General features: G+C 34.9%; 1 protein-coding gene across 2 annotated transcripts in view; it reads right to left on the bottom strand.

Moving 5' to 3' along the window:
* The window catches only part of COG5 (component of oligomeric golgi complex 5), a 320495-nt gene that overhangs the window by 95654 nt on the left and 202629 nt on the right, over positions 1-22212 (bottom strand). For both annotated transcript variants that reach the window (XM_045494456.1, XM_045494455.1), the window contains exon 11: positions 8697-8778. In XM_045494456.1, the coding sequence (XP_045350412.1) occupies positions 8697-8778 (82 nt within the window). The remainder of the gene's footprint in view (positions 1-8696; positions 8779-22212) is intronic.

The following is a 22212-nucleotide window of genomic DNA, read 5'->3' as shown; positions in this document are numbered from 1 at the left end:
AATAAAGAAAAGTACTCATAATTCATACAGGTTGCTTATCTCCCTATTTCTCAGGATACCTAGATTCCTGATTTATCACTGTATTTTTAAAAAGGTGAAGAAAATGAATTTTAGCATACATTTCAAGTATTCAAGCTTCTAAATCTTAAAATATAGATATCTCCTCAGTGTTACTCTTACTCACACTTTGTTTTCCAAAGCACTACAGATATATACCATGTAGCTCTCTTAATTGTATGAATCATCTCCCTGAGTTACTTAAGAGTTTTGAGGGAATAATACTGCACAAAGGGTTCAAATGTTTTTAAAAAGAGTCACTTGCCAGAATATTTCAAACATATTTCAAAAAACAGTTTTTGTTACGTTCTTAAGCTTTTTAAAGAGGACACTGGCATTTATTCTTCCTTGATTCCTTCCTCTTTTCCTGTCTTCCAGTCAACAAGGATTTACTGATGTCCTACTGTGTGCCAGGTATTTTTTTGGCCATTGAAAATACTGCCATGATCAAAACAGTATTTTGCATCTTATGGAGATACATTCTAATGGGGGGAAGGAGATCCAGACATGATAAATAAATAATATGTGTATATTAGCAAGGGATAAGAACTATGAAGAAAAATAAAGCAAAGGGAAATGAGACATTCTGGGGAAATCATCAGATAACAAAGAAGAATTATGTTTTAATTTCAAAGAGTTTAAAATGGTAATGTTTATTTTGCTTGTTTCTACTGAGACTTAAAAAAAACATATATATCATAACCCAACAGGTTGGTGAACAACTATTACCTAGAAACTACAACGGAAAAGTAACAGACATAAAGTTTAGAAGTGATTTTGAAAATAACTTTCACCCATAGATAATTAAAGCAGCAGATTTCCTACAGAAGCTATTTTAAATTTTCAAGGTGACAAGTTCAAGCCCCTTTCCTTTTTAATAAAGTAAATTCACTGTCTTGGATTATATTTTATTATACCTATAACTTCTTCTTACTAAGCATGAACAACATTTATAAATCAGAAAGAACATGTTGCTAACTAGGAAAATTTCCCTTTAGATATTTTCTGCCAAAATATTACTTACTTAAACAATCTGTTACATTGTGTATAAGCTTCAACTCTGCAGATGGTTGCATTCCTTAATACTGCCTGTCTGTAATGTTAAGAAGTACTACAGTGCACTTTAGGGACTGTATGTGCTATATAAATGGAAGGTGCTTTACAAACAACTTTTGAGTTCTCCCAAAGGAAGTTATTAAAGGAATAATGCTATCAGAAGTAACAAACCATTCTGAATGTGAAGTATTAATGGACTTTTCTGCCTAAAAATATTATACTTCCTTTCAGTAGCTCCTTCGACTGCACAAGCTAGATAGGTCCCATAATGTAAGAACTGAAAACACGTCTCCTGGATTTGGTAATTAAGAGGGTAGATCACTGCTTACTTTAATGAGAACAATTTCAATAGGATGGTGGAGGACAGCCATAGTGCACCTAGCTGAGAAGTCAACGGTATGAAAATGAAGAGAAAACAATGCAAACTACTCTTTTGAGAAGTCTGAATAAAAAAGAGGAGAAATGAAATAGTAACTAAAGAGGAACTCTCTACTTTTGTTTTCGTTTATACTAAATTAGAGCAACTTAGATAGGTTTCCCATCTGAGGGGTAGAAGTCAAAAGAAGAGGAGAAATGGAAGACAGAACCAAGAGACCTATGAATGGTGTTGCTGAGAGGAAAGGGTAAACGGAGCAGGCAGGTGGCCATCAGTAAACAGGACAGTTTCCTCACACTCAGAGACCCCCAGGGAGAAAATAAGGTTTTTCTTTGGAGAGAAGGTCCAGGATATTAAAAGAGTTTCCTAATGACATGAGATGTTTTGATGACCCAGGAGACAAGGCCAGTCACTGAGAGGGAGCAGCATGGGAAAAAGGAGAGCACGTAAAGAACACCAGGGGCTTATTTTAAAAAATAAAAGAGGGGAAAAAAAAAAAAAGAACACCAGGGGCTTGTAATGCTTAGTTAAGGGCAATGAGAAAGCAGATGACCAAAGAGAAGTAAATGACAGAACCATTAAACACACACATAACATATAATATTTTGAAATCTACTTTTAATCACTGCTCTCAGAACTAGATGAGGTACTTCTATTTCTGGTCAAGGTAGAGTGACCGTGACCAGAATTAACTTCCTGTCTGAAACCACCAAGAAAACAACAGACAAAATATATGAAATAGTGGTTTTTAAAACACCATGCGTTAAAAGACATCATGCAATAAAATACAGTGATCCTTGAGAGACAGGAAATAAAAGAGGTGAACTCTATGACCATCCCAGTCATCCCCATCACTGGGGACTCGCTAACAAGTCACAGTAACTCAGTTTTCTAGCCCTGCTCACAGGTGCTGCTTGCCACCAGAAGCTAAGGCCAAATGCCAGAAGCCATAAGCTCCAAACAAGCCCTTGAGGGGTTTGTTTTTTTTTTTTTAATTGATTTTTTTTTATTATATGAAATTTTTTGTCAAATTAGTTTCCATACAACACCCAGTGCTCATCCCAAAAGATGCCCTCTTCAATACCCATTACCCACCCTCCCCTCCCTCCCACCCCCCATCAACCCTCAGTTTGTTCTCAGTTTTTAAGAGTCTCTTATGCTTTGGCTCTCTCCCACTCTAACCTTTTTTTTTTTCTTCCCCTCCCCCATGGGTTTCTGTTAAGTTTCTCAGGATCCACATAAGAGTGAAAACATGATATCTGTCTTTCTCTGTATGGCTTATTTCACTTAGCATCACACTCTCCAGTTCCATCCACGTTGCTACAAAGGGCCATATATCGTTCTTTCTCATTGCCACGTAGTACTCCATTGTGTATATAAACCACAATTTCTTTATCCATTCATCAGTTGATGGACATTTAGGCTCTTTCCACAATTTGGCTATTGTTGAGAGTGCTGCTGTAAACATTGGGGTACAAGTGCCCCTATGCATCAGTACTCCTGTATCCCTTGGGTAAATTCCTAGCAGTGCTACTGCTGGGTCATAGGGTAAGTCTATTTTTAATTTTTTGAGGAACTTCCACACTGTTTTCCAGAGCGGCTGCACCAGTTTGCATTCCCACCAACAGTGCAAGAGAGTTCCCGTTTCTCCACATCCTCACCAGCATCTATAGTCTCCTGATTTGTTCATTTTGGCCACTCTGACTGGCATGAGGTGATATCTGAGTGTGGGTTTGATTGTATTTCCCTGATGAGGAGCAATGTTGAGCATCTTTTCATGTGCCTGTTGGCCATCTGGATGTCTTCTTTAGAGAAGTGTCTATTCATGTTTTCTGCCCATTTCTTCACTGGATTATTTGTTTTTTGGGTGTGGAGTTTGGTGAGCTCTTTATAGATTTTGGATACTAGCCCTTTGTCCAATATGTCATTTGCAAATATCTTTTCCCATTCCATTGGTTGCCTTTTAGTTTTGTTGATTGTTTCCTTTGCAGTGCAGAAGATTTTTATGTTCATGAGGTCCCAATAGTTCATTTTTGCTTTTAATTCCCTTGTCAAGGCCAGTTTTCAACTGGTCTCATGTGCTAGCTAACCCTCCAGATGACCTCGGGATCATCATCATAGAACTGTAATAACAAAAACACACCTAACAGCCCATCACAGATCCGACTGTGTCCAGTTAGGGGAAGAAAAGAGGTGGTACTCTTGATTCCAAAGGCTCCTCCCCCTTCCCAGGAAAAACCCCTCTGTCAACTTTACCAGCCCCTTAATTACCCTAACTCCATAAAACCCTGACCTTGAGACCAAACTAGGGAAAAGTGCCTTTAGAGCATGAGCCCCCCTTCTCCATTCTCTGGCCACTGAATAAATTCTGTGCTTGCCATTAAATACTGTTTTGTTATTTGGCTATTTGGCTATTTGGCAAAAGGTACTGAGTAGGGAAAGAACCTATCACTTTGGCAACAACAGCTTATTTCCTACCAGGGGCTTCTAGACTATGGCACCAGAAAGGGAAAGAGACTCCTCTACCCCTGCCTTCCCCAAGACCAGGAAAACTAAAGCAACTAGAATTCATGGGACAGAATACCAGAGAGAAGACAGGTGCACAAAAAGATTAACTACAGAGATCTGCAAATGGTCCATGCTGAGTACTTAGCAAAACACTACTTAGCATATGTGTGTGAGAAAAGTTCTAGAGTCTGGGGGGAAGAAACCATGCAGGATTAGAAAGAATATACCTGTTACTCACACAAGACTGGGAAGAATACCTGTTCTTGACAGCCAGTCTGGAAAACCTTGTAATTCAGAGTACTAGGTAGAGTACTAAGAAAAGTATTACCTCAGTAGTGGAAAATAATTAGGTCTAGATTAAACACTGCTCAGGTTTTTCTAATAAATCTTAAAAGCAAGATTCAAAAAAACCAAATTGTTTCTAAGTAACTTGACGGTATCTAAGAACAAGAATATTTAAGGAAGACAAAGTATCCAGTACCAAACAATGTAAAATTCGTATCTGGAACCCAATCAAATACTACGTAATATGCAGAAAAGTAGGAAAAAACTATCCACAAGAAAATTCAATCAGATCCAGAAGCAAAAGAGATGAATGAATTAACAGATAAGAACATTTCCTTTGTAGCTCAACCTCTACTCTTAATATCTAATGTGATTTATTGGAATAAAGTTTACCTTATACCATTTCTACCAAAAATACGCTAAATCAACCAATAATAAACAATATTGGAAGGTGCAATTGGTTGAAGGTTTGAAATCTATCAAGTATGCTAAAGGCTATTTTCTTTGATAAATTCCAGTCACTGAGAGAAGAAATATTCAAAATAGAAACTGAATTTATGCACTACAGAAATAAAATACTGACTATAACAACTCTAAGACTTCAAAACATTTTTAGGTGACTAAGCACACTTTTAATAAATGCCAAAAAACATACCTTGCAACAGCTTTTTACATTTTTTTCTTTGATTTTACCTAAAAACTGAGGTTTTCATGAATTTTGTAATTATGCTTACGTATTTTGTAGGTATATTTATACCTTTGCATTTTCTTACTGCTATATTAGTAAATGTATTCCATTAAACATAAGCAGTTTATAATGTGAAAAGTTAAATATTAAAGAAAACTTCATGGTGATAATTGTTTTCATAAAAACCCACTACTTTCATACATAGTATGAGAAACTATTGAAAGGCTACATTTAGATAATAATACATCTGATTATTTGAAAAAACCACCTCCTAAAATAATTCATAAATTTTAAAATTCAAACAAACATGTCAGCCTCAAAATGCTCATTTAGTGGGTAAACTGTCAACAATTACTGAATCAAAGGTATAGATATATAGATGCTTCTTCACTACTCTTAACTTTTCTGTGTTTGGAAAGATAATAAGGTGGCAGGCAGCTAAAATACTGCTTATGGAGAAATATGCAGTATAAACACTCAAATTAGAAAAGGAAGGTTTGAATCAATAATCTAAACTTAACCTTAATAAACAAGAAAATGAGAGAATCAAATCCAAAGCAAAGCAAAGCAAATATAAATAGTAAAAACAAGAGCAGAAATCAGTGAAAGTGAAAATAGAAAACAGAAAAATCAATGAAACTGAATGTTGGTTTCTGAGAAGATAAATAAAATCAATAAACCTCTAGATGTAATTATTAGGAAAAAAAGAAGAAACTAATGGTATCAGGGATGAGGTACTGAACATCACATCAGATTGCACATACATTCAAAGGGTAATAAAGAAGCATTATATGCAACTTTATGCCAATAAATTAGAAAACTTCAATGAACTGGAAAAGTCCTCTGAAAAGACATAAACTACCAAAGCTTACCCAAGAAGAAATAAATGGAATAATCCCTTATCTAAGAAAGAAGTTGAATTTGTACTTAAAACCTTCCTACAAAGAAAATTCCAGACCCAGATGACTTCCTTGGTAAATTCTACCAAACATTTAAAGAAGAAATAATGCCAATTTTACATAAACTGCTTGAGAAAACTCAAGAGGATGAAATACTTCTTAACTTATTCTCTGAGGTTAGCATTACCCTGATACCCACACTAGAAAAAGACATTAAGAAAACTAAGGATCAATATTAAACACACCCAAATACTTACACACTTATTTTTATCAAATTGTATTTCTATATTCTAATTATCAACAGTTGAAAGTAAGCTTTTAAAAACACAATTTACAATAGCATCAAAATGTATGAAATAGTAATACGTTTAAGAAAAGATTTGCTAGACAAGCACACTAAAAACTATATAGCATTAATAAAGAGAAAATATAAAAGACCTAGATCAATGGGAAGATATATCACACTCATGGATCAAAAGACATGAATTCATCACAAAATGATCTGTAGATTCATTATGTAATCCTACTCAAAATCTCAGGAAACATTTTCAGAGGAACAACAGCTTGATTCTGAAATATATATAAAAATGCAAAGGGCCTAGAGTAACAAAAATTACTTTGATAAATTAGATAAAATAGAAAAAATTACACATTAGTGATTACAAACACAGATATACCAAAAAAAAGGAAAAACCAGACTCCAGAAATAGTCTTACACATATATAACCACGTGATTTTTCTGTAAGAGTGCCAGGTCAGTCAGTAGGCAGAATATGATCTTCCCGATCTATAGTCAAAGAAATACCCTTTACCTTATCTCATACCATATGCAAAAAATTAACTTCAAAAGAACTTAGTAAACCTTCCAGACAAAAATACAGGGGCAAGTACTTCTGGTCTTGGGTTAGACAAAGATTTCTTAAGTCAAGAAATAAAACAAAACAAAACAAAAACCCCAGAAATTATAAAAGAAAAATGGATAACTTGGACTTTATCAAAATTAACTTTTATCATGTGGAAGACACTGTTAAGAAAATGAAAAGGCAAATCACAAAGGAAATATATTTGCAAAACATACATCTGAGAAAGGACTTTGAATCTAGAATATATAAAGCTCTCTTAACACTTAATAAGAGAATAAGCAATAATTAAAAAATAAAAATCCAACAATTTTTTTAAAAGCCAGTAATTTTGACAAACACGTGAGCAAAGAAGCTATACAGATACCTAATGAGCATGTGAAAATATGGTCATCATTAAGTCTTTAAGCTAGTGGAAGTTAAAACCACAATGAAAATCCACTATGCATTCACAAGGATGACCAATATAAAAAATGACTGATAATATCATGGACTGATAAGGATATAGAGCAACTGGAATTACCAAACATTGTTGACGGGAATGTAAAATGGTACATCCATACTGGAAAATAGCTTAGCAGTCATTTACAAAGTTAAACATATACTTATAAAATGATCAGAAAATTACACTCATATATTTACCCAAGAATGAAGACATAGGTCTACAAAAACCTTCTACGTGAACAATAGCAGTAGCTTTATTCATAATAACTCCAAACTGCAACAATCTAGTTGTCTCCCAATTGGGGAATGGATAAACAAATAGTTCTATAATATATATACTGTAATATTAATTAGCAATAAAAGGGACTATTGATTTGTGCAACATGGATGAATCTTACAATAACTATGCTGATATGAAAGAACATAGCCTATATGATACTAGTTTTACAAAAGTCTAGGAAAAGCTTTTACTGACAGACAGCTGATCATCAGTTGCCAGGAGCCAAGAGGTGGGAGTTAGGTGATTACAAAAGTACATGAGGGAAACTTGGGGGGTGATGGAAGTGTTTCGTATCTTAATTGTCGTGGTGGGTAAAAGGATAGAAACGACTGTCAAAATGCATAGAATTTTCTTACAATTGGTGACTTTTACTGTATATAAGTTATATCTCAAAAAAGTTGACCAAAATAGATACCTAACACAGGGAGACACACAGCATTCTCTGAATAGTGTAATTTGTAAAAGTAAATGGAGTCAATCAGTCCTAAATACACGCTTTGCGTAAGTTCTATTTGGGCACACACGAATGAAGACCTCCCCTGTGGTGACTGCCTTGCCGCATAGTTCCTCAGAAACACAAGTAGAGAAGCAAAGTAGTGTGGTTTATTCAACTCTGGCTTGCCGGTGACTAAACAATGTTAACATCTACTAGGTACTTTCATAACATTTGTAAATAAAAATTTACACAGAAACTCCAAAACCCTTTTTACATTCAGTGATTAGGCAGTGCCATTATTTCATGATCAAAAAATATAAATAAATAAATAATAAACAAACAAACAAATTTTGGGGATCATGTTTGAATAACCAACTTTAAATTCATGATGAAGGTATTTCATCTGTTCACTCATCAAATCCTCATTTTTAATAATAAAATAACTATGAAGTCTTAGCATTTTGGTATCTTTTAGTTAGAAAATAATTCTATAAGCATCAAATAAATTCTTCAACATTAACTGCTTTATACCCTTTATACACGAAAACTTCAGAGTTCCTCTTTGTTTGAATTATGGAGAATTCACTCATTCTTCTGGAGAATTTTAACCCACATACTAATTATAAAAATATTAAGAAATTAACTTATTGCTTATAAATCTGAATATATGGCTAGCATAAGAAATGACAATTAGTCAATGAGTTTTACAAACATGTGTTTTATAAACCAATAAAGCAAAACTTCTAGACATTAAATTTTGAAGTGGAAAATGCTGAAATGAAATTGTACAATAAATAGCATACTTACAATCTGTTGCCACGCGAAACTGAGAAGAAAGTGCTTGAGTAACTGAATTCCAAAAAGTGTACAAAATTTCAGATTGTCCATCCTGTGACCCAAAAAAAGGGATGTATTCATTAATTATTAAAAATTGTAATGGAGCGGGGCCTGGGTGGTTCAGTCAGTTAAGCATTTGACTCTTGGTTTCACTCAGGTCATGATCTCACGGTCCGTGAATTCGAGCCCCACATGGGGCTCAGTGCTGACAGCATGGAGCCTGCCCGGGATTCTCTCTCTCCCTCTCTCTCTGCCCCTCCTCTGCTCTGTCTCTCAAAATAAATAAACTTAAAAAATATTGTAATGGATAAGAAGATTTGACATTAAACATTTATTCCAAATGTATTTTTTATTCCAAATGTATTTAAGTGGAATTTTCTAAACCATCTAACTAACAAACAATGGCATTAGTAGGTAACTAAACAGGAACATATATCTGACTCAAATCATGTCTCATGTTCAAGTAGTGAGCCATCATCCTTCTCTGCTACTTACCGGCTATATGAGCCTGGGCAAGTTTCATCATTCTGAGCCTCCTTCTATCTGCTGCCAAACGGTGATGACAACAGTACCTACATTTCATTGCAGTATTATTATAATGGTTAAAAAAGTTTATAAAAGTAAAGTGTTGGGACAGTCCCTGACATATAATAAGCCCACAATGAATTTAGTTATTTATTATTACAATTATATTACCATCTTCCTTATAGATATAGAAGATAACTGTGTGACCATAACAAAATGATGAAGAAAAGCAAGCTTAGGGGCGCCTGGGTGGCGCAGTCGGTTAAGCGTCCGACTTCAGCCAGGTCACGATCTCACGGTCCGTGAGTTCGAGCCCCGCGTCAGGCTCTGGGCTGATGGCTCAGAGCCTGGAGCCTGTTTCTGATTCTGTGTCTCCCTCTCTCTCTGCCCCTCCCCCGTTCATGCTCTGTCTCTCTCTGTCCCAAAAATAAATAAAATGTTGAAAAAAAAAATTAAAAAAAAAAAAAAAAAAAAAAAAAGAAAAGCAAGCTTAGACCAGGAATGACCCCCCCCCCCCGAAAAGGATTCACCAATTACAAGAGAGTACTGCCTAAAGTATAGATAGTTAAAAAAGTTTTTTTAAGTCACAGGAATTACTACTACTCAGCACAATACTTCACTCAACTTTGAATAAATGTTTTAGAAAGTAATTACTAAAAAGAGAAACATTAGTTCAAGTGTAATTTGTTAAAATGAGACAAAGTACTTTAATACTCTTAAAACAGATCACACTTCTAGAAATTTCGCCAAGTACTTTTAAGGTATTTCTATAGGTGTGGTGTATATCAAGTTGCCAATATTCTAATTCTGAAGTACAAAAATGCAAGTCATATGGTTAGCCCTAATAACAAAAATAAAATATACCTAATATTCAAATATGTCCTACAAAATGAGAAAACTCTTTAATTCTATTTTAGTTTTGTACTTGCAACAAATAAAATTCCAGTTTGCAAAGATATAAACTTAAAAAAAGTTACCAAATGAAAAGTACCGATTTCTCACTTTTGTACCTACATACATTTCGGTGTTCAATATTGGTTTCTTTTTTAATGTGAATTTGCTTTGAATTCAACTGTGTACTGTGTATCATAAAAAAAGCAAATCAACTAATTGTTCATTTCTTACATAATGATCAGAAAATATATTCAGATTCCCAAGATTTTATGTAGTATGTATACTATGTAGTATGTGTATCGTATATTATGCACTTTAAAGTAAATGTTTTTATATAAAAAAAACTTTTATAACACAAGACATAAACAGAATGAAGGACATAGGCATGTGATCATCTCAACTGATGCACACTAAAACATGTGACAAAATTCAATAGCCTTTCGTGATAAAAATCACTAAAAAACCTAGGAACAGAAAATTACCTCAACATAATAAAGGCCATATATGAAAAGCCCAGACAGAATAGCAAAATGGTGAAAAACTGAAAGCTTTTCCTCTAAAGAAAATCTGATGATTATAGATCTACTTCTACACACATATACGTACCCCTAGGAAAGAAAATTTAGGTCAATCTTACTTAAGAATACAAATACAAGGGGTGCCTGGGTGGGACAGTCAGTTAAGCATCCGACTTCGGCTCAGGTCATGATCTCAGTTTATGAGTTGAAGCCCCGTTTTGGGCTCTGTGCTGACAGCTCAGAGCCAGGAGCCTCCTTTGGATTCTGTGTCTCCCTCTCTCTCTGCTCCTCCCTTACTCATACTCTGCCTCTCTCTCAAATAAACATTAAAAAAAATTCTTTTAAATACAAATATGAAATTCTCAGATATGAAAGCAAATTGATTTCAACAGATTATTAAAACAATTATTTGAATTATCTAAATAAGTGGATTGAGGTCTGCAATGCATCATTTAATATTAGGAAATCTATTAATAGCTCAATGTCTCTAATAAGGAAATCTACAGAATAATTTAGCTAAGTGAATTCAAGGCAATTAATACCCTTTAATTTGTTAAAATACTTAATACCCAGTCCTCATTTTTTAAAAATTCATAGAAAACAATACATAAAATTGTGGTAAAAAACAGATTTACTCTTAACTATTTTTAAGTGTAGAGCAGTAATAACTGCATCTAGAACTTTTTCATCTTGCCAAACTGAAATGCTATACCGATTGAATTCCCCTTTCCTCTCTACCCCCAGCCCCTAGCAACCAACAATCGACTTTAATTTTCTAAGCATGTAACTGCTTTAGTATACCTCATATTAAGTGGAATCATGGGTCTTTTATGATTGTTTAATTTACATAATGTCCTCAAGTTTTATCCATGTTGTAGCATGTGACAGGGCTTCCTTCTTTTTTAAGGCTGAATAATATTTGTGTGAGTGTGTGTGTGTGTGTGTGTGTGTGTGACAGAGATTCTCTTTATTCATCCGTGGATGGACACTAAGATTGCTTCTATCACTTGGCTATTATGAATAAGGCTGCAATGAACCCAGGTGAGCAGATACCTCTTCAAGATCCTGTTTTCAGTTTTTCTGGATATACATTTTTCAGAAGTCAGATTGCTAGATCATATGGTAATTCTATTTTTAAATTTCTGAGGAACTTTCCGCACTATTTTTCTCAGCAGCTGTACCATTTTACATTTCCATCAATGGTGCACAGGGGTTCCAATTTCTCCACATCCTCATTAATACTGTTTTCTAATGAGTACAATATGATATCTCATTATTTTGATTTGCATTTCCTGATGATCAGTGATGCAGAACATCTTTTTATATGCTTGTTGGCTATTTGTATGCAATCTTTGGAGAATATCTATTCAAGTCCTTTACACATTTTTTAAACAGAGTTTTGTTGTTGTGCAGTTGTGGAAATTCTTTATATATTCTGGACATCAATCCCTTATCTGATATATGGCTTACAAGTATTTTCTCCTATTCTGGATGTTGCATTTTCACTCTGTTGATTGTTTCCTTTGTCACACAAGTTTTGAAGTGTGATATAGTCCCACTGGTCTATTTTTGCTTTTGCTGCCTGTGATTTGGGTGTCTTATGCACAAAATCATTGCCAAATCCAATTTTACGAAGCTTCCCCCCTATGTTTTCTTTCAGGGGTTTTATTTAGGTTTTACATCTAGGACTTTAATTCATTTTGAATTAATTTTTGTATATGGTCAAAGGTCAAGGTCCCATTTTTTTTCTTTTGCACATGGATATCCAGTTTTTCTCCGCATGGTTTGTTGAAGAGACTAGTAATGGAAAATTTGTGTGACCCTTCTATTCTGTATTCCACTGTTTGTTTTGTTTTACCTGAAGTTAATACTCTCACTATTGCTTTCACTTGAGAAATGTTTCTCAATTTGTTTTTATTCTATGCTGTTAGCTTTTGATGTGGCTCTTATAAATAACATGTATTTTATTGTTAAATATAATTTTTGTTTTTTAGTAAGAAAATATAAACCAAGTATGTTTACCTAATAGGTTGTTCTTGCTTTTATCATTTCATTTTATGCTTTCTTTGTATTTCCTTTGTTTTCTGTATTTGTTCTGTGGATTATTTTTGCTTGCTTTTATCTCCCCTAGACTTCTCTTGTATTTCTTTCAGATATGTTGTCATTGCTACAATTAACCATAAATTCCTTTGAGGGAAATAATCTTAGAATTATTGAAACCAATTTCTAGAAAGAGCAGAACATTTTCAAGGCCTTAGAGAATTGTAAAATAAACAAGAAAATTCTAACTCCTTGACACAGCCTTTTTGTCTGTTTTACCATTGCAATTTCGGCACTGAGAATGTCACCCAGACATAAAAGACACACAATAAATACTTACTGAAAGAGTGATATTGAAATATTTATTGAAAGTCTCAAAAGAAGGCTATCTTAGTCCCTTTCCAGAGAGAAAACAAAAGCTCAAAAAGATATGGTGACCTGCTTACAATGAAACAGAAAGTAGCAGAACCGAGATTTGATCTAAGGTCTGTTTGATACGTTAAAAGTATTATTCTCTCTTAACTTGACTTACAAAGCCATTATGACTTGGGTTTTCTCAGCCTATTTCTTGTTTCACACCACTGAGGTCAAAGATTCAACCATACTCAAATTCTTTCAGGTTCTTGAAGGCTCTTTTTCAGTCTCTCTTACTTATCACCTTTTAAAACCTGCACCTTCTTCAGAGTTCAGTTTAGGTATCTCATCTCTTGGTTCCCCTAGGTTTGACACACTCTGTTATAAACTTCTATAGCATCCCATATTCCCCATCATAAGAGATTTCACTATGTAAGTAAAGGAACAGAGTAGCTATTAAGAAAAGGAACTCTGGAGCCAGAATAATGAGGTTAAAATCGTGACTCTAACACTGACTGTGACTGTGGATAAGTTACTTAATTTCTCTATACGTCAGTATCCTCATCTACGAAATGGAAACCCATTTCATACATTTATCATGAAGATTAAATGGGTTAATTATGATGAAGTGCTTAAAATAGTCCCCGGCATAGTAGGCATTATATGAATACCTGTAAATATTGCTAACTCTATTTGTAACACATAATCAAAATAACTAATATGTCTCTTTAGTATCTCCAGTGACTGCCACATAATAGTATCTACTGTTGTTGTGGTGGTTAATTTTATGAGTCACCTTGACTGGCTACTGGGTACCCTAGGTATTTGGTCCACATAATTCTGGTTGTCTTTCAGGGTGCTTCTGGATGAATTTAACAGTTGAATGCGTAGACTCAGTGAATGCCCTCTCTAATGTGGGTGGGCCTCATCCAAACAGTTGGAAGGCCTGAGGAGATGAGAAAAGGCTAAGACAGAATTCCTTCTGTCTTTCTTCAAGGTGGAATATCAGGGTTTTTTTCTTTTTCTTTTTTTTTTTTTTCCTGCTTTATGACTCAAACTCAAAGAGTGGCTCTTCCTGGGTCTTGAGCCTGCAGACCTTTGGGCCAGAACTATACTATTGGCTCTCCTCAGTCTTAAGCCTTTGGATTCAGAGTGGACCTACACCATCAGTTCTCCTGGGTCTTCAGCTTACTGACTGAGATGTTAGGACTTACCAGCCTCCAAAATGGTGTTAGTCATGTCTTTATAATGAATCTTTCTCTTTCTGTGTGTGTTTGAGTGTGTCAGTGTGAGTGTGTGTGTGTGTGTGTGTGTGTGTGTGTGTGTGTGTATCTCTTATTGATTCTGTTTCCCTGGACAACACTTACACAACTGTTGGGGAAAAAAAAATCAATCAATTAATCAGTCAATTCTTAGGACTTGTCATACTAAAAACTGTTACCAAAGATGTATACTAAAAAGCATTAGCAATTGTTGGAACAATAAAGGACAAGAAAAGTGCTTAAAAAAGATCAAAGAAGATGAGGTGGATTCAGAAGGATGGGAAAATTGTAGGAGATAATAATGAAAATGTAGGTTTGAGGATAAGATATTACAACAAAGAGATTTGTATATATGTGTATATATACTTCTGTATATGTATATGATGTACATATATACACATATATTATACAATTCTGCCAAAATATAAAGAGATGTTAATTTTATTTATCAAAGAATTATCAACAATTTTATTGTCAAAGCCACAATATATTAAAAATATAACTACCTGCAAAAAATAGGAAAATATAAAGATACATAAAAAATCATTTTATTGGGGAGTCTGGGTGGCTCAGTCAGTTAAACGTCTGACTTGGGCTCAGGTCATGATCTCACGGTTCATGGGTTCAAGTCCTGTTCTGGGCTCTGTACTGACAGCTCAGAGACTGGAACCTGCTTCCAGTTCTGTCTCTCCCTCTCTCTCTGCCCCTCCCCCACTTGTAGTCTGCCTCTCTCTCTTTCAAAAATAAACATTAAAAAATTTTTTTAATCATTTTATTTACACTTTCAAATCGAATTAGCATGTTACATAATTGCTCCTAAGTATGTTGACACAAAATTAATTCTACTAGATTGCAATAATTCAACTAGACTGCCACTGAAAGGTATTTGATATTAATCTATTTACAACCTACATCCAATACCGTCTTCCTTTTTTGTCCATTTGGGCTGCTGTAACAAAAATACCATAAATGGGGTGACTTACAAACACCACAAATGTTTTTCTCACAGTTCTAGAGGCGGGAAGTCCAAGACCAAAGTCCTGGCAGATTTGGTGTCAAAGTGAAGACCTTGTTCCTTAAAAATGGCTATGTTTTCACTGTAACCTGACATGGTAGAAGAGAGGAGCTAACTCTCTGGGGTTTCTTTTACTATGAAGGCTCTATCTACCCTCATGACCTAATCACCCCCTAAAGGCACCCCCTGCTAAGAGAATCACCAGAGGGGTAGGATTTCAAATATGACTTTTAGGGGTACACAAACATTTAGACCATAGCACTTTCATTAATTTCAATGCAATCATGTTATCAGATCAATTTTGGGAAATGTTTGCAACTTAAAACAACTCTTGGCCTATTTCTTAGTTATAAATAGAAATAATATTACAATTCTCAAATTTCAAAAAGAATGACAGATCTTTGGCTGAGACCAATAAGCTGGAAATAAAACAAAATTCAGATGTATTTTAAAAACATAAATAATAAAAGGGTACCTGACCATCTCAGTCAATGATACATGCGACTCTTAATCGCAGGTTCATGAGTTTCAAGCCCCATCATGGGCATGGAATCTACTTTAAAAAAAATTAAAAAAAAGAAAAATATACACACACACACACACACACACACACACACACACACATATATATAATATACAGGAATTCTGAAATATTTATGCTTGGATCAATCTGTTATTTATAATTACAGCTTGGTCTTTGACTGCTTTTGTCATCAATTTTGACCTCATTAAATAAATATACAGAGAGAAACTTAGAATGACAATACTTGAACAAAACCGATTTCAAAGCAGATATTATTCACTTTATCTTTATAACATGGAACCTACCATGGATTTTCTTGCTAAAATGTATTTGATAGAATCTTACTGCACACAGTTATAAGGTCTAAACCTTCAAACAAATGTTCTCACATTAGTTGTAGTAAAAGGGTATGGGCTCTGAAATAAGATAACCTTGATTTATACCAAGGTATGCCATTTACTGGCTCTGTAACCTTGGGCAGGTCCTTTATCTTTCTGAGCTTATAAGCTATGTCAGCAACAGGCAAAATAACAATTTATAGAATTTACTTTAATGAAGAGTCAGGATATCTTGGACTAGACTCCAAGGAAGATTGGAATTCACCATACAGATGGCAAGAAGAGATGAGAAGAGAGCATTCCAGAAAGAAGGATACACAGAGCATAAAGATGTGAAAAGAATTTTTTTTGAAGATTTAAAAATTTTTAAGTAATCTCTATACCCAGGATGGGGCTCAAACTCACAACCGCGAGATCAAGAGTCCCATGCTCTTCCAACTGAGCCAGTCAGGCACCCCATGAAAAGCATTCTCTATTCTCTGAATGCATTTTGAGCATTCAGGATAAATGGAAGTGGTAAGGATAGAAAGTAAGATAAGAATCAGATCAAGAAGTGTCTTAACTTATCATATAGATACCAGTGAAATATTTAAGGATTTTAATGAAAGCATACCATGATTAAACTTGTGTTTTAGGTAAATCACTCTGATAATAATGAACAGTATGTGGGATGGTGGCAAGCCTGCAGGGAAGATCAGTTATGAACTTGCTGAAAATACGGGTGAAAGGGAGTTTACCATGGCAGCAGGAAAAGTGATGGGGCTTGATGAGCAATCAAATATATTTATGAAGGACTAGAACTAGATATATTTCTAGAGGACTAGGAAGATGGGAGATTGATCAAACAAAATGGAATTTTAGAAGGGGCAGCAGGTGGGCAAAGAAAGATTGGTTCATTTAGATTTCTGCTTCTAGAACCTGTGGAGCATCCACAGGAAGACTATGTAAGCTAGTAAAGAATCTCTTGCTTAAGAACAAGATCTAAGCTGAGGAAATAGATTAGGTGTTATCAGCATTTGGAGGTTGTAGAAACTGTTAGCATGTGTGAGCTTTTCTACTGATTGCTGGTAGCGTAGAAGGAAAAAATGTTGAGGACAGGACCCAGAAGAACAATATTATTTGAAGGCTGGCAGAACAAATAATCCAGAATGGAGAGAAAAGAGTAGGTGCATACAGTTACCAAAAAAAAAAAAAAAAAAAAAGACTGGTCACAAGTTGGTAATTGCTGAAGCTGGATGATTTGCCAGTCACTGTCCTGCACTTTGGTCTCTACTTTGGTGTATGCTTGAAATTTTACAAATAAAACATTTCAAAAGGAGGGGTAGGTGCAGGAAGAAGAGTCAGTGAAGGATTCTGAAGAGATACAGTATCTGTGAAGGAGGAAAGCATTAAGCAGAGGAAGCAGTTATTACCTTGGAGGAGTGAACTGAGAAGAAGGACTTAGTAGTTGGGTCACCAGAATGAATTTAGGAAGAACTGTTTGAATGCAGAAGCTTGATTTCAGTGTTTGTTTGTTTTATTTTTATTAAAAAAAAAATGTTTGTTTATTTATTTTTGGGAGAGAGACAGAGCAGGGGGAGGGGCAGAGAAAGAGGGAGACACAGAATCAGAAATAGGTTCCAGGCTCTGAGCTGGTAGCACAGAGCCCAATGAGGGGCTCGAACTCACGAACCGGAAGATCATGACCTGAGCTGAAGTCGGAAGCTTAACCAACTGAGCCACCCAGGTGCCCCTTGATTTCAGTGGGTTTGAGCGAAACGGAAATAAGAAAGTAGACACACAAAGTAGCTTACTAAACCCAGGCATGAAAGGAAAAAAAAAAATACTTAGATGGAGATACAGAACGAAGGATTTCATTTTAATTTTGGTTTTAAATGATAGGGCCTTGAAGAAGTAGCCAAGAAAGGCTGCCATGGGGGAAGCCAGAGAATGTTCTAGAAGAGGGTAAGATGTAGAATATAAAACAAAAGTTGAGAGATAAGTCTGAGGAAAAAAAAAGATACAATCCAACTCAATCTTTGAGACAAAAACAGAGTGATGATCAGTGCACATGCAGAGTTCACAAGTTGGTGTGCTTACTGAGAGAAGGTCAGAAGGAAGCAGAGGGCATTAAGATCAAAAAAGAAGAGAAAGTAAAAGATTTAGCAAAAATTCTGAGCCAGAGATCTCTGTAGAGTGATCATGTTGTGAATAAGAAAACCTACAGACTTGATCAAAGAAACCAAATATATATGAAGTTTAAATTAGTTCTTAATCATCTTCTGGATTCAAAGCAGAGGGATTGTGGTGAAGCAAATACAAGGCAAAGAAAAAAAAATTCTTCTACTGGAAAATAGCCTTCAGGGAGAAATATTTACTGCGTCGATTACGAAAGACAGACACAAATTCAACAGGGACTTCAAGATGAACACCACACAGCAAAATGAGAAAGCCTACACAAACAAAACAATTTCAGTTGAAGTCAAAATGTTGGCTTTTATATGCACATTGTTCAGAGAAAAAGAACAATATTCTTGGTACAATCTTTTTGTTTTTACAAATAGGGGATTAGACTAAAGTAGTAGTGGGAGACAGTGAAAAGTAGTCAGATTTCAGATACCTTTTGAAGATGAACAGATAGGACCTGACATAAAATATACAGTTAAACAGAAAGACTATATACAAAACGTTAACAGAGATGATCTCTGGGTGAAAGGATTACATATGGTGACTTCTTCATTCTTTTTAATGTTTTGGAGGGGTAATTAGATAATCTGACTCATTCTCAACAGAAGAATAAATTCTTGGTGTAAAATATTCAATACTGAAATACATACAGCAAAAAATTGCAAGTTCCTCTTCAAACTCAAATCCCACACTCTGCCCTAGAGAGTATCACCAAACTACAGTGAAAAAGGGTTTTAAAAGCCCTTTCTATACAGTTTATTGCAGTGTTTCTCAACTTTTTTTCTTTATCATCCTTCAAGGAGAAAGCTAAATAACTGTATACAAATATATAATGCATATATTATGCTTATATAAGTATAATGTACTTTTTAAATTAAATTTAATTTAGTTACTCACTAATAAGAGAAATTAAATACTAAGGAATAAGATTTTGTAGGGCAGGGTTGAACTCCAGAGGCCACAAGCCATTATAGTATCTGAGGTTTTTTTGTGCCTCCCCATTCCCCATAAAACAAAACAAAACAAAACAGAACTATTTCTTCCTCTTGGGATCAATATTGCCCTCATTGAGAATGCATAGTTTACTGGCATTTAAAATTTCAAATATATCTACTATGAATCGTCCTTTCCTTAAAACTGGTCCCTTGGTTTCTGCTGCCATATTCTCTTTGGTTTCATCTAAGATACTCCTTATTGCCTCCTCTGTTACTGTGTTTCCCAAATTCACTGAATGGAAAATACTTTTTGATATGCGCTGGAAAATATGTTTCCTTATTTAAAATTACACCAGTACTACAGTATTAAGATATACATGATATAAAATATATGAAACCGTTTAAAGGATAAGATCTTTTAAACACATGGGTAGAAATTATAACTATCTTTTTCCATGTTGCACTGCTTATACCACTTAGGAAAATAGGGTTCTATATGAATTTTATAAGGTGAATTTTCTTTGGACTCTGGTCTAGGTACAGGTCTTTTCTCTCTGTAGCCAATTTCACCCATTACCATGGCTTTGATTGCCATGTATGAGCTGATGTCTCTCAAATTTATGTCTCTAGCCCAGGTCTCTCTTCTGAGCTTCAGTTCCACATATAAATTGCCTGCCTGACATCTTCATTTGGATATCACATGAACACCTGAATACAGAGCTCATCATCTTTCCTCTTAAATATGCTTCTCTGTTTATGCTCCTAAATGAAATCACTCCTATCTCTCAGAACCCTTGTCAAACCAGAACGTTTGGTGTCATCTTACCATTTCTAATCTATTACTAAGATGTACCAGTTTTATCACCTAAATAATTCTCAAGTCAGCCCATTTCTCTCCATCTTCATCACCATCAACGTTAATCATTGTTACAGGCTGAATTATTTCTCCATAAAATTCTTATGCTGGAGTCCTAAGCATCCCATACCTCAGAATGTGACCATACTGGGAGATAATGCATTTAAAGAATTAAGTTAAATGGGGTCATTAGGATGGACCCTCATCCAATACAACTGGTATCTTTATAAGAAGAGGATATCTGAACACAGGAAGACACAGAAGGAAGATGATCTGAAGACACAGGAAGAAGACGGCCATTTATATGCCAAAATGAGAGGCCTGGAACAAAAAGAGGTCCTTCCCCAACAGCTCTCAGATGGAACCAACTCTGCCAAACATCACGATATCAGACTTCTAGCCCCAGGCGTGAGAAAACCAATTTTTGTTGTTGTTGTTGTTAAGCCATTCAGTTTGTGGAACTTTATTACAGTGGTCCTAGGAAACTTAATACAACCCTCATTATATCCTTCTGAATTCGGGCAACAGGCCACCTTTCACTAGAGTTGGCTCCCTCTAATCTATACCCCACGGTGCAATTAAGATCAAAATTAAAAACCATATATGAGGGGCACCTGGGTGACCCAGTTGGCTAAGCATCCGATTTTGGCTCAAGTTATGACCTCATGGTTCATGAGTTTGAGGCCCATGTCAGGCTCTGCACTGACCCTGCATAACCTGCTTGGGATTCCCTCCCCCTCCTTCCCTCCCTCTCTCTCCCTCCCTCCCCCCCCACCCCCCCCCCCGCCATTCCCTGCTTGCACTCTCTTTTTCAAAATAAATAAATTTCTAAAAATCTGTAAAAAAAATTTAAAAACCTACAAGTATGAATCATGTCACTTGGGCTTAAAATAAAAGTTTAAAATCTGTAAAATAGCACATAAATCTCTTCTAGGCACTCTAACCACATTATGAAATGCTCTTCCCCCTCCAGCTATACTGGACTTCTATCGATTCCTGAAAACTATGTTTCATTCTTTTTGCATACTTCTCCCTTTCACTGAGCCAACTTACCAGTAACACCTAAGCTTTTTAAAATTCATTTAATGAGACCACATTACGTATTTTCATAGACCCTGAAAGTCTTTTTGTAAGCTATCACAAAACCATAAATGATCATTTATACAATTGTTTGCTTAATGTGTCTTTCGCTAACTAGTACCTGATTCTGTTCTGTTCATTCTAATAAACAGAATCCTATCCGATCCCTAACACAGTACCTGGAATATGGAATATGGCAGGTATTCAGTAACAATTTAATAAAGAACTTAGACATACTCCATTTTCCTAATATTCTGAAATATTTTACTATAATCTTAACAAAAAGTAATTGTTTGCTAACAAATGTATGCTGTGCTGACACAACTATTTAAAGAGCTACTAAAAACTTCCATTTCATTTCTTCTTCACTTTGAGGAAATAATGAGATTCCATAAAATATATATATGTTCCTATAGTTAAAGGGCTCCTCTCAATGCAAAAATTTGTTTTCACAGAAATATAATCTAAAATAAATAACTGAAAACTTTTCAGATTCTACCAAAAAACAATTTCATTAGATCTTTTAAAATCAGGTCTCTTTAAAAGTTTTATTATAAAGTTTATTATGTGTTAGATAAATTATACTGTAAGAAAATATATATTTTACTATGGACTTCAGTTGTGGTGTTATTTATGTATCCTTCCCTCCCCCAAAATGTAAACAAATGCCTACATTCTTTTATAGTCACTTAAATTAGTACCAATATGACTATGAATATCCAAACATTCACATTCATTATTCATTTTTTTCTCACAGACATGTACATATACACAAAAGCATGCATCTTAACAATATACTTAAACACCGATTAATACTGAAATTCAGATCCTTAAAGATCTTCAGTGTCTGTTGTTAAATAAAAGAGAGAAATATAAATTAAAGTGAAATAATATAATTATTGCCTTAAAATGTCAGATTAACATGCCATGGTTAAATCCTCTCTAGTCAACAGAAATAGTAAATTAAGTAATGTACTATA

The sequence above is a fragment of the Leopardus geoffroyi genome, chromosome A2 (genome assembly GCF_018350155.1).
Source record: "Leopardus geoffroyi isolate Oge1 chromosome A2, O.geoffroyi_Oge1_pat1.0, whole genome shotgun sequence".
NCBI lineage: Eukaryota > Metazoa > Chordata > Mammalia > Carnivora > Felidae > Leopardus > Leopardus geoffroyi.
The sequence above is the reverse complement of the archived record's forward strand: the minus strand, read 5'-3'. Positions and strand labels throughout refer to the sequence as shown.